We start from the raw sequence: 12,970 nt of genomic DNA, 5'->3' as shown, positions 1-12,970 counted from the left end.
TTAAAGACCTTAGGGGGAATGGAATGCTGTGATAGAGTGCCACTCATTAAGAACACATCACAGCTATTAAATATGTCAATGATTACAGAAGGGTTGTAAAACTACAAACACTCCACAAGATAAAAGTAGCTCTTAGTCTTTATACACATTTCGTACTTGTTCCAAGCCAAAGATTAACTTACACTAATCAAATTCCTGGGAATAAATACAGTGAGACAGAAATCAAACATACTTGGTTTTCCAGTGTTGCAGCCTGCACTAATCTTACATAATGTACTTAACCCGACTTGTGCTGCTGTTGAGGCAATACACTGAATGTCCAGACAACGTAAGCAACATTGTTAATGTCCTTCACTGATAAATGGCATGTTAATCCTCTTCTACATTGAGCGCGTTAATATGCTCATTCAAATGATTTTACCACAGTTTCCATAGCCATCAGAACTTTGCAGCCATTAGGAATGGACAAGAAGTTTTTAAAAGGGAGTCTGTCAACTTAATAGCATCCTATGAGCTGCAGAAATTGGATCACTGTTTGGGCAATAAATTAAATATACCTCTGTCTAGAATGATGAGCTGAGAAGAAAAATGTGATGTTTCAAAAGGCCCAGGAGGTGATTCCAAGCTGTATGCCTCTGTCCTCCCTCACCTCTCCCTTTTTGACTGACCAACAAATTCGGCTACCAGCACACAGCTCTGCACATTAAATCAGACAAGGCAGGAAGGGGTGAGGCCATGTGATGGGGCAACTCTGGACCACCTCATGGGTACTTGAGCGTGGAAAAAAAGGGATTTTAAAGGAGAACTCTGGCAAAAAGTAAAAACCCATGACAGGGTGGTAACATAACAAACGTACCCATTAAGGTGCCCCCGCAGCGCCACCAGCTCAATCTCAGCCTCTGGTCTCCAGTTTTCTCCCAGCTTGTGTGTCAACACGATTGGGCAGGAACTAGCTACTCAACTCAGTCAATGACTGCATCAGTTGCTGGCTAAGTGGGCATTTCTGAGCTGGGTCATGACGTCGCAGGACCAGGAGCTGCAGGAGGCTTGTGGGAGACTGAACAGTGGCACTGGAACGGGTAATTATAACTTCTTTATTATGTTAGCTCCTGCCCCCACTCTGGATTTTTATTTTTCGCCACAGCTCTCCTTTAAGTTTGCAAAAAGTCATCAGCCAAGGTATTACTTCCCTATCATTGACAATTGTCTGTAACTTATAGCATGATAAAAAGCTAAAAAAAGACTTACCGTAAACTTTTAATAGTTTTGCCATGTTCTAACTTATTACAAAGCACAAGTGAAAGTTCTATTTAAACTTACAATAATCATAAAAACATAGTAATCTTACCTAGAAATATCCATGAATGCTAGGTTACATGGGTCCGGATAAACATCTAGGCAAGCAAGTGCTAGAAAAAAAAAATAATATATAAGTAATATAGTAAAAAAACAAACAAAAAAAACAAACAACCCACTTCATTAAAAAGGGGTAGTGCGGCGTTTAAAATTTATTCACTAAATAACACACATTACTAAGTTATACAACTTTAAAATAACACACATTACAGTGAATGGCCCACTTCCCAGTGTTCCCCCCCCACCCTGGAAGTATGGTGCAGTATACTTACTCAATTGCTGACGACCCCAGCCGCCATCTTGGGTTGACGAAGTCATCTTCGGGAGGCCGGCTGAAACGCACCAGCCGTCCCTTATGCCAGCCCCCCTCTGCTGCGTCATTAGCTGCCCAGCCGCGATTGGCTAAGCATAGTTATGATGGCAGCCGGGGTCGACAGCAATTGAGTAAGTATACTCCACCACACTTCCGGGGTGGGGGGAAACACGGGTAAGTGGGCCACTCACTTAAATAACACACATTACAAAGTTGTATAGCTTTGTAATTGTGTTATTTAGTGAATAAATGTTAAACGCCGCACTACCCCTTTAAGTATTGCCATATATTGCTTCAATTCAGTGTCCCAGGGCTGCTCTCCTAATAGGTGCTGTATCAGGCTAAACATGTCAGATGCCCAGAATGCCTAGTATTTCTTAAAAACAGGGTGCAACCTAGTGATAGGTCTGTTGCGAATGAACTGGCTCTATAAGCCAACTTCTTTATGTGAATGATGGAAGTCGTCAGCTGTTGTCTGAGAGCTATGTTCCCTTGCTGAGCCAGCGTTTATCAATTCCTCAAATAGGAGCAGGATTTAAGCCCTTTCTGATCCATCACCTGCCCCTAGAACTGCTTGATTTGCTCTCCTTTTGACGAAAATATTCTCTATCTTCTCCTCTAGCAGGGGTTAGGTATATGCTGATCCCACCACTGCACAAATGTCTGCAGAGATGCTTTAGTCAAAGTAAGAATACAAACACCGTATAGCACAAGCACCAGCTTTCACCATAAATAAATAAATATATAAAAATATATATATATATATATATATATATATATATATATATATATATATATATATATATATATTCGCACACACCCGTTCAAAAGTTTGGGGTCACCCAAACAATTTTGTGTTTTCCATGAAAAGTCACACTTATTCACCACCATATGTTGTAAAATGAATAGAAAATAGAGTCAAGACATTGACAAGGTTAGAAATAATGATTTGTATTTGAAATAACATTGTTTTTACATCAAACTTTGCTTTCGTCAAAGAATCTTCCTTTTGCAGCAATTACAGCATTGCACACCTTTGGCATTCTAGCTATTAATCTGTTGAGGTAAGCTGGAGAAATTGCACCCCACGCTTCTAGAAGCAGCTCCCACAAGTTGGATTGGTTGGATGGGCACTTCTGGCGTACCATACGGTCAAGCTGCTCCCACAACAGCTCAATGGGGTTCAGATCTGGTGACTGCGCTGGCCACTCCATTACCAATAGAATACCAGCTGCCTGCTTCTGCTGTAAATAGTTCTTGCACAATTTGGAGGATGAAATTGGCTCCAATCAAGCGCTGTCCACTGGGTATGGCATGGCATTGCAAAATTGAGTGATAGCCTTCCTTATTCAGAATCCCTTTTACCCTGTACAAATCTCCCACCTTTTCATTTGTTCTGCATCTCACAAACGTTCTTCTTTGTGATCCAAACACCTCAAACTTGGATTCATCCGTCCACAACACTTTTTTCCAGTCTTCCTCTGTCCAATGTCTGTGTTCTTTTGCTCATCTTGATCTTTTTCTTTTATTGGCCAGTCTCAGATATGGCTTTTTCTTTGACACTCTGCCCTGAAGCCCAAAATCCCGCAGCCGCCTCTTCACTGTAGATGTTGACACTGGTGTTTTGCCGGTACTATTTAATGAAGATGCCAGTTGGGGACCTGTGAGGTGTCTGTTTCTCAAACTAGACTCTAATCTGCTTATCTTCTTGCTTAGTTGTGCAACGCGGCCTCCCACTTCTTTTTCTACTCTGGTTAGAGCCTGTTTGTGCTGTGCTCTGAAGGGAGTAGTACAAACAGTTGTAGGAAATCTTCAATTTCTTAGCAATTTCTCGCATGGAATAGCCTTCATTTCTAAGAACAAGAATAGACTGTCGAGTTTCAGATGAAAGTTCTCTTTCTCTGGCAATTTTGAGCGTTTAATTGACCCCACAAATGTGATGCTCCAGAAACACAATCTGCTCAAAGGAAGGTCAGTTTTGTAGCTTCTGTAACGAGCTAGACTGTTTTCAGATGTGTGAACATGATTACACAAGGGTTTTCTAATCATCAATTAGCCTTCTGAGCCAATGAGCAAACACATTGTACCATTAGAACACTGGAGTGATAGTTGCTGGAAATGGGCCTCTATACACCTATGTAGATATTGCACCAAAAACCAGACATTTGCAGCTAGAATAGTCATTTACCACATTAGCAATGTATAGAGTATTTGTTTAAAGTTAGGGCTAGTTTAAAGTTATCTTCATTGAAAAGTACAGTGCTTTTCCTTCAAAAATAAGGACATTTCAATGTGACCCCAAACCTTTGAACGGTAGTGCGTGTATATATTATATATATACATATATATACACACACATATATATACACGCACACATATACATTAATTATATATATATATATATATATATATATATATATATATATATATATATATATATATATATATATATATATATATATATACATACATATATATACACACACACACACACACACACACACACACACTCTATCCCTATACATACACACTTCTCTATAGATCAGCATGGCCCACTGCTTTCAGAGTGGTATGGTGGCTGGTAACGTACGAAACAAGCTGCTAGCAAAGGGGGAAAAAGAGCAGCATATCAAGAGGCACGTTTGCTAAATGAATGTTCTTACATAGAACTCGTAGGGCTTGTTTTTTGCAAGTTGAGTAGAAACTAAGACTTACCGTTAAATGATGTGTAAAGAGCCTTCAGATAATAACCACTTATTTTAAGGGAGGTCAGATGGTTCCTCTCACAGTGTAAGACTTCTAGGTTGCTTAGAGGAGTCACATCAAGAGCTGTCAACTTGTTGTCTCGAAGATCCAGCAGAGTCACATGAAGCAAAAAGTCTACTTCATCTACCAACACGCTTTTGATTTCATTCAACCTGACCACAAAGAAAAAAATCCAATTGGAAATATGGAGTACAGAATTCTGGGTAAAACTAGTGTTGCACAACCTAAACTGTATGAAACCCAATAGGCTCCTAATGTAAAGTCAATAGGATCAGTCACTTGCTGTTGGTATCGGTTATACAATGGATCTTGCACAGTATCAAGGTTATAAATAAAGGCAGGCCTAAAAGTCTAAGTGAACAGAGCAACTTTTTCGAATACACTTGGCTTCAATTTGTCAACAGATTCAACACTGCCACTTGTAATTTGTTTGCCATACAAAGTCTAAATCAGGGCTTCTCAGAATTTTTGTTCTCGAGCCTCATCAGGCAATCCATTTTTATGCTGGGGCCCAACCAGCAAATACATACTACTATGCAGCGTTATATACCTCCATGTAGTGCACATATCATCCCAGAGCAGTGCCAAATAAGCACCATAGTGTATAAATACTGCTCCACCTGTATAACCCCACATCACACTGCACCACTACATACTGTTCCACCTGTATAACCCAACACCATGTTGCACCAATATGCACTACTCTTACTTCATGCTGCACCAAAAATACTGCTCCACCTGTGTAACCCATGATCATACTGCACCAATATATACTGCTCTACCTGCAAACCAGCACCACAGTGTAGCACTGCTGTCTCCATAACCCACCCATCTACTAACCAAGCAGTTTTAACACAAGCAGACACAACCCCCCTGCTGATCTAATACGGATGGTCTATCCAAACTCTGAATGGCTGGATAACCTATATCGGCATTACTGGAGCCATCTGTAATATAGTAAAAAACATTTTCATACACTGATAGCGAGTAGAAATCTTAAATACGCAAAGGCATATTGGAAGTGTGTAGAACTTGTCCTTTCATTGATACAATGATTGAGCTCTAACACCACAAGCTGACTTTCAATAAAATAGGTAATGTAAGAACCCCTCGCTTTACAGATAATATATACAAAACAAGGAGCATGAAGACAGTCATAATAATGAAAAGGACTCCTGGAAGCCATTTGCGGTAAATACCAGAACGTATACATTTCAGCCTCCAAGATTTTATGTTAGCAATCTGGTGATACATCAGCAGCCAGGGATTAGCAAAAGAAGCTGGCACAATCATCCAACACTATGTCATTGGTTCAAATGCTGGCATGCTACAACAAAAAGCAAAGAACGCTACGGCGCTCAAAACACTATCTGTAAGAAAGGAATCAATATCATCAATTTGGGGAATGGTTGGTACCGGGGGGGGGGGGTGGCTAGGGGGACTTGGGAGGAGAGGAAACCTTAACCACACACTAAAGCAGAAAACAGCAAATGATAACGAGTTCACAATCTGTGTACCGCTGATAGAATCTCAGAATATGCGCCGCTATAACCAGGAATGCTATTCCTGTCTGTGGATGTGAGAAGAGCAGACTATTTAATTTCCCTGGAGTCACATACACCATGCAATGCTGCTAGAGTCAGTAGCAATGGAAAACCTAATGCAGTAAGAGCGAGGAAATGTCTGATCAATAGCCACTTGAACGTGTCATGTCTGCTATGTTTTGGATCAACAAAAACCTGTAACTTGGGCTACATTCTATCTAAAAATAGACTTCTGTTTGTGGCACTGTCGGCAAACCAGTCAAACTGTATGCTAATATATACACAGCATACCCAGGCTACTGATTTTAATAGGCTGAATGTATACTAATCGTGACTGCGTGTGGTACATTACTAAGGGTATACATTTTTTGTTAGACTTGAGCCTCAAAAATTAAAAAGACAAAAACAAACCCAGAAAGCTATGAGCTCAGAAAGGAAAGAAACCTAATAAAAGTGCATTTGGTCCACTAAAACCAATAGCTCCAGCAGGGGTATGAGTGCACTGTGGTAAAAACATGGAAGAAATGGATTACCATTTAGATTATAAAAAGTAATGTTCACACAGATTTGGTAAGAATGCATATGAATTCCAATCTCAAATCATCACATCCCTTTTTTTCAATAAATTAGTGTAGATTTTTCTGACTTCACAAACGCTTGTGGGGAAAATTACATAAGACACTGCTTTCCCACAGCTGTTCATCACAGTCCTCCCCTCAGCACTGCCAAAACTGTTTGGGAACATTTGATTACACTGCAGACTACGGCACAGTGAGTGAGGTATAAAAAGTAATGATGGCATTGCCTGGCTCTCCAACTTGTGATATAAACTGGACCATTTGCAGGTGGTGTTCCTTCCTAAAAACACACGTGTGACAATGAACAGTGTAGAAGTAGGAATGAAAAGCACTCCCCATCGCTTGAAATTCAGACCATCCAGGTTATTACAAAAACGCAGGGGTAGCAGAGGAGACAGAACCCATTCCTGTCTCCCCTGCTACCCCTAACTGGATGGTCTGAATTTTTATTGATGGCGAGTGCCTTTCATTAGTTCTTCTACGCTGCCTACTGCTTCATTCATAACAAAAAGGCATAATCACACCTCGCTCTCACTAAGACTGAGTTAACATGACATTTTTGTTGCAATTTCCCCACTATATTGCAGCAAGTTGCACACTTGCTGTAAAATAACCTCCCTTTTACTAAATTTGTAGCAAAATAGTGGGAAAGTCATGGTAAAACATCAAAAGTGCAACAAAAACACAGTCTTAGTAAGAGTAAGGTGTGATTACAACATGCTGCCTTGTTGTGCTGAATGAAGCAGCAGGAGCTGTAAACGCAGTGACTGTGCAACAGTCTCCAGTGAAATGAGATGTTCTGCAATAGCTTTGGGCTGGGAACTGGAAGGAGTGCTGGGGAAGGAAAGTAAGAAGGGTGGGAGGACTGCCATGAAAACCTGAGGGAAAGCAATGCATCTTGGTGATAAGGATACACCTCAAAAGTGCTGTCATACAGACTGTCTGTTGTAAAGTTTATGGTGCGCACTGACTAACCACACTAACACCCTGATTGTTAAGGTGGATTTTGTTTATTTAAATATGGCAGACAGTATATTTATCCTAGGGGTACACAGAAAAGTATGCTGAAGCCAGTAAGAATAGTGATAACACTACATTGGTAAGTCATATACTTGAAGGTAAAAGTTGAAGGAAAATATTTTTTATATATATATTTTTTATATATATATATATATATATATATATATATATATATATATATATATATATATATATATATATATATATATATACATATATTATATTATATATTTATACCACAACTACCACCACCATACTACCACGCAAACTACCAGAAACACACAAACACAGTACGGCATACAGCTGCATTTATTAGTCTAAAGGCTAGCATTAACATTCTCAAGTAAGGTGTTACATGAGTGTTAAAAGCACTACTTTATTGATTTATACATCACTGACACACAGCTGCAGCCTACATAGCAGCTTCATTGCAAGAATGAAAAAGCTAAAACTCAAACATTCAGGCTTCTTTGAATACAATTCATCTATTTTTTCATACCTCAGATCCACATGCTTAACTTGGGGCATTCTTCTGAGACAGTTCAAATGTAAGACACGTAGAGAATTGCCTGGCATGCACAGTTTGTCCATTGCAGCCATTTTCTCCAAAACCTCTGGGATTTCTATAAATTCATTGAAGGAGAGACCCAAGTAGCTGAGTTGGCTCAAGTTTTCCAGCTCAGTAGGTAATGTTTGGAGGTAGTTCCCATCAAGAACAAAAGTCTGCAGGCTTACAAAATAGACATAATTATTAAAGAGGACTGGTCGTCACATATAAAAATGTTGAGGCCTAACAAACAGCAGTATAACTATTACTATTTAATACATACTTAGTCATCTCCCCCACTGCTGGAGGTATGAGCCGAAGGCCATTACAGGAAAGGTTCAGCTCCATCAGAGTGGGGATGCCACATACAGCCACAGGGAAGTCTCCTAAACTATTATTGGAAAGATTGAGGCTTTTCAACTTTGAAAATCTAAAAGAAAACAAAAAAGTAAAAAGCCAGTCAATTGTTGCATTCATAAATCTATTAAAGGAGAAGTCCGATGAAAATGTTTATTAAAGTATTGTTTTGCCCCCCCCCCAAAAGTTATACAAATCACAGATATACACTTATTATGGGAAATGCTTATAAAGTGCTTTTTTTTCCCTGCACTTACTACTGCATCAAGGCTTCACTTCCTGGATAACATGGTGATGTCAGACTCCCAGAGCTGTGCGGGCTGTGGCTGCTGGAGAGGATGATGGCAGAGGGACACTGAGGGACACAGGGCACTGGGGGGACACTGAGCATCCCTCTGCCATCATCCTCTCCAGCAGCCACAGCCCGCACAGCGTTGGGAGTCGGGTCGTGACATCACCATTTTATCCAGGAAGTGAAGCCTTGATGCAGTAGTAAGTAGTGCAGGGGAAAAAAAGCACTTTATAAGCATTTCCTGTAATAAGTGTATATTGGTGATTTGTATAACTTTTGGGGGGCAATACAATACTTAATAAAAAATTTTCTCCGGACTTCTCCTTTAAGTTTAATAAAAGATCCATAAATTAGTCAAATACAGTTAGAGGAAGATATGCCACACCACAAGTGTCATAGATTTGAGCACTACAGCAGCATACATGTTTATCCGCCTCCATATTCAGATGGGAAGACAGGAGACTCCAGTACTCATGATCAAAGTGGGCCTCCCACAGTCAGTCACCTACTGACCTATGGACAGGTGCATATACTGGGAAGCCCCTTTAAAGGGGTTGGCCACTTTATGATAAAATAAATCAGTGTACAGTATTAGTAAGTGTATGCACTGCACTTACTGACAGCAGCCCCCTGTGTATCTCAGAGCTAAAATCAGACTTCCAGACTGTGCTCTCCTACTCTGTGGCGAATCGGTCCATAAGATGGCCAACATGGAGAAGCCCTCTGTGCCCTCCATAGGCAACCACAGGCTCAGTGGTGGACACTGGGGGCAGGGCATTGTCAAATGATCCCCAATGCTCGGCCACCCATTGGACAGAATCCCCATTCAGCATACAAACCAAGACGGCACAACTGGAGGAGGGGAGCCTTATATCAGTGCTGCGAGACACACAGTGAGTACAGTGACTACACTTACTAATACTGTGCACTAAACAATTCTACTATAAAAAGTAGCATACAGCATGTATAGCAATCTGCTAGCAAGGTTGCCTTTAAAGTGCCACTGTCATTTGTAAAAACTTTTGACAAGCCAAAAGTCCGGGTGTGAGTGTTCAGACCAGTTCTGATCGAAAGAACGAATGGGAAAGGACGAATGCAGTGTAGACCACTCTTGCTCTGTGTTTGAGAACAACAACACAGTAAGGCTTATAATGTAAATCTATGGAGCACAGTCCTCTCTTCGATCATTCATCTGACTGGAATGGGTCTGAGTGTTCAGATGCTGACTGATCAAAACTTTTGCCACGTCTCTATGACATGTCAAAAGTCTTTACTAGCAACAGTGTGACTTTAAATGGGTTTTCTGAGTTTTTAAAAAATATATCTTTAATAAAATTGTGTTGCCATATAATTAATAAGTGCCATTGGCTTCTATAGCCAATTCTGGCTCTACCTGGCTCAATCAAAGAATGGGGTTTCAGAGTCTGATAAATGGCTCTCTGGAGCTGCAGTCCACATGAAAGTAAAGAGTTAGAATACATAATCATGCCCTGGACATGACGTTAGCGTAGCGGTACATTCTGTGTTCGGGGGAAATCTCCACCCCCCCCCATCCCCCACTGACAGTGAAGGCTCACCCTAGACCGGGGCGTCACTGTTCAGTGCAGGCCATCAGAGTGTCGTTTTGTCAGGCTCTGAAAGTCCATACTTGGATAGAGAGCGCGAACCCTACCACCACCACCACTCCCCACTTTCCCAGACGGTGATGTAACTGCACCATGCAAATAATCTAGAAAACAGAAAGTCAAAATTGGCTATAGAAGCCAATGGCACATAATTATATGGCAAGACAAGTTATTAGATATTAAAATAACTCCGAAAACACCATTAAGAGTTATACTTACATTATGTATACACTGATGAGCCCTTTTACTGAAGTACAGAGGATAAGGCAACTATTGCTGGAGAGTTTTCATTACAAAGCAGAAAGATTTCAGGATTTTAAAAATATAGATTAGCACAAAAAAAAGATCTATAAACAAAGTATGTATACTTGGACACTGAACATGTAAGACAGTATCTTGAGAGCGTTGCAGTAATATTAAGGTACAACCACTGCTAGACACGGGGCAGCTCAGCACTTTAGACAAATCATCGCCAAAACAGGAATGCTGGGCCACTTAGTGCTCAGAGGCTGAGTCTTAAGACTTTAAGACACAAGTGAAGTAAATGGGCTTTACTTCAGCGATTGTGAAAACATTGGGACAATCCAAGAGGAAGCAAATGAAAAGAAAGCGGATAAGGGTCTCTTCAATGTGCATGTGTAGCCAGCTCATTTGCTGTTGCCTAACAACAACAAGGAATAGTAAAGAGAAGAGCGCTAAGGAGGAAGGCGGTGTCTGGAAGCCACATGAGTACAATGAATGGAGAGCTGACATTTCATGAAAGGATTCTTTGTCACTCTCAGATGGATGGAAGGAAGTGGTCTTTCAAAGAACAAGCTTATTCCAAAGTGCTCATGATTTACCCTAGTTAGAGAACAGCCTATCTAAACTGCAGATTTCCTGATATGCAGAACCATCTATGAAGATGGCATCCGTGACTAGTAAGCACTTGACTAACAGACAATTCTCACTTCTGGCTCCTTTACGGGAAGCTTCAGATTCACAGCATAGAGAAGTGTATTCCAATACCACAAGGATATGCCATCACTTTTTAATCTCTGGGACATCACCTAGCCAGAGAATGAGGAAACCATAATATAGATTCATTGCTACAGCCCCTGCACTCTAGGTTTGGCAACCTACAGTACAGGGGGAACTACAGCACAGCTTTATACAAGCCAAGGAGGCTGGCTGCACTTCCCTGCACAGATAGGCATTGGTGGTGCAGTGCCTAGGGTAGCACCATGGAAGAATGCAACAGAGCTGACAGGGGTAAATACAGGGACTCAGGGATTGCAAGGAAGCAAGACTGCAGGATACAGAGTGGCTGAAACTCCACAAGCTAAATGACCACAGTGAATTTCCGACATCTGATGGAGTTACCCACCATCTTTTTCTGTACTCACAGCTCTGCTTGGCAATGTGACTGGCTCCTGAAAGATGCAGTTGACCCACATCTCCACTCCCTGCTGCAGTTGAGCACAGGCCCTATTTTTTCCCCTCCCTGACACATCCGCCAAATCCCAGGAGGAAGGAAAGGAGGAGGAAGAGAATACGCACAGGGTGGGTGAGGGAAAGTCTAAATGGTTCTTTACTGCAATGGGATTCTGGGGGTCTGTTTTATATGGGATGACATGAGGGATCTGGTCTGAATTGGCTGCATCTCTCAGAGGTATATTTTCTTTTATGTGCCAGTGCTGTACAGGAAAACAGTTTAAGGGTGCGTTCACACCTACAGGATCTGCAGCAGATTTGATGCTGTGTTTAATATTATAGTTATTTAAATGAAATCTGCTGCAGAAAACCAGCTGCGGATCCTGTAGGTGTGAACGCACTATAAGGGTACAAACACACACACACACAGTATACGCAGCAGATTTGATGGTGCAGATTTGATTCTGTGTTCAGTTATTTAGATCTAATCTGCTGCGTATCGCAGCAGAAAATACGCTGCATAGACTGTGTGGATTCATATGAAGTAGTCCTCAGCATTATTATAGCAGCAATAAAATTGTAGCGCCAGTACAGAAGAGCGAAGACTTAAACCGTTTCGGAGCTCACAGCATCATAATGAATTTAATTAAGTTTGTAATTATGGAATGTGTGGATGCCCCTATGAATCAAATCACCCCAAATATGCTTTGTGAACTGGTGGCGCCTATGCATGTATCTTTAAAAGACCTTTGTATGAGAAAATTGTCAGTCAGACAAAGGGGTAGTGCGGCGCTAAACAATGATTCACAAAAAAACACACATTACAAAGTTATACAACTTTGTAATGTGTGTTATGTATGTAAATGGCCCCCTTCCCCGTGTGTCCCCCCCCCCCCCACACACACACACACACGCTAGACCCGGAAGTGTGGTGCATTATACTTACCACATCTCGTGTCGACCCCCGTTTGCCATCTTGTGACAATGACGTAGTCTTTGGGAGGCCGGCCGAACCGCTCCATCCGTCCCTCATGCAGACTCCCTTCTGCTGCATCATAACTGTGCTCAGCCGCGATTGGCTGAGCACAGTTATGCTCAGCTAATCGCGGCTGAGCTGCTGATGATGCGTCAGAGGGGGGCCGGCATGAGGGACAGATGG

General features: G+C 41.3%; 1 protein-coding gene across 1 annotated transcript in view; it reads right to left on the bottom strand.

Moving 5' to 3' along the window:
* Positions 1-12,970, bottom strand: part of PHLPP1 (PH domain and leucine rich repeat protein phosphatase 1) — a 108,739-nt gene that overhangs the window by 32,546 nt on the left and 63,223 nt on the right. The window contains exons 5-8 of the mRNA XM_069958123.1: positions 8,408-8,554; positions 8,077-8,307; positions 4,385-4,587; positions 1,349-1,409 (exon numbers count right to left, since the gene is read on the bottom strand). Coding sequence (XP_069814224.1) covers positions 1,349-1,409; positions 4,385-4,587; positions 8,077-8,307; positions 8,408-8,554 — 642 coding nt within the window. The remainder of the gene's footprint in view (positions 1-1,348; positions 1,410-4,384; positions 4,588-8,076; positions 8,308-8,407; positions 8,555-12,970) is intronic.

The sequence above is a fragment of the Dendropsophus ebraccatus genome, chromosome 2 (assembly GCF_027789765.1).
Source record: "Dendropsophus ebraccatus isolate aDenEbr1 chromosome 2, aDenEbr1.pat, whole genome shotgun sequence".
Taxonomy (NCBI): Eukaryota; Metazoa; Chordata; class Amphibia; order Anura; family Hylidae; genus Dendropsophus; species Dendropsophus ebraccatus.
Note: the sequence above shows the minus strand (reverse complement) of the source record. Positions and strands in the feature narration are given on the sequence as shown.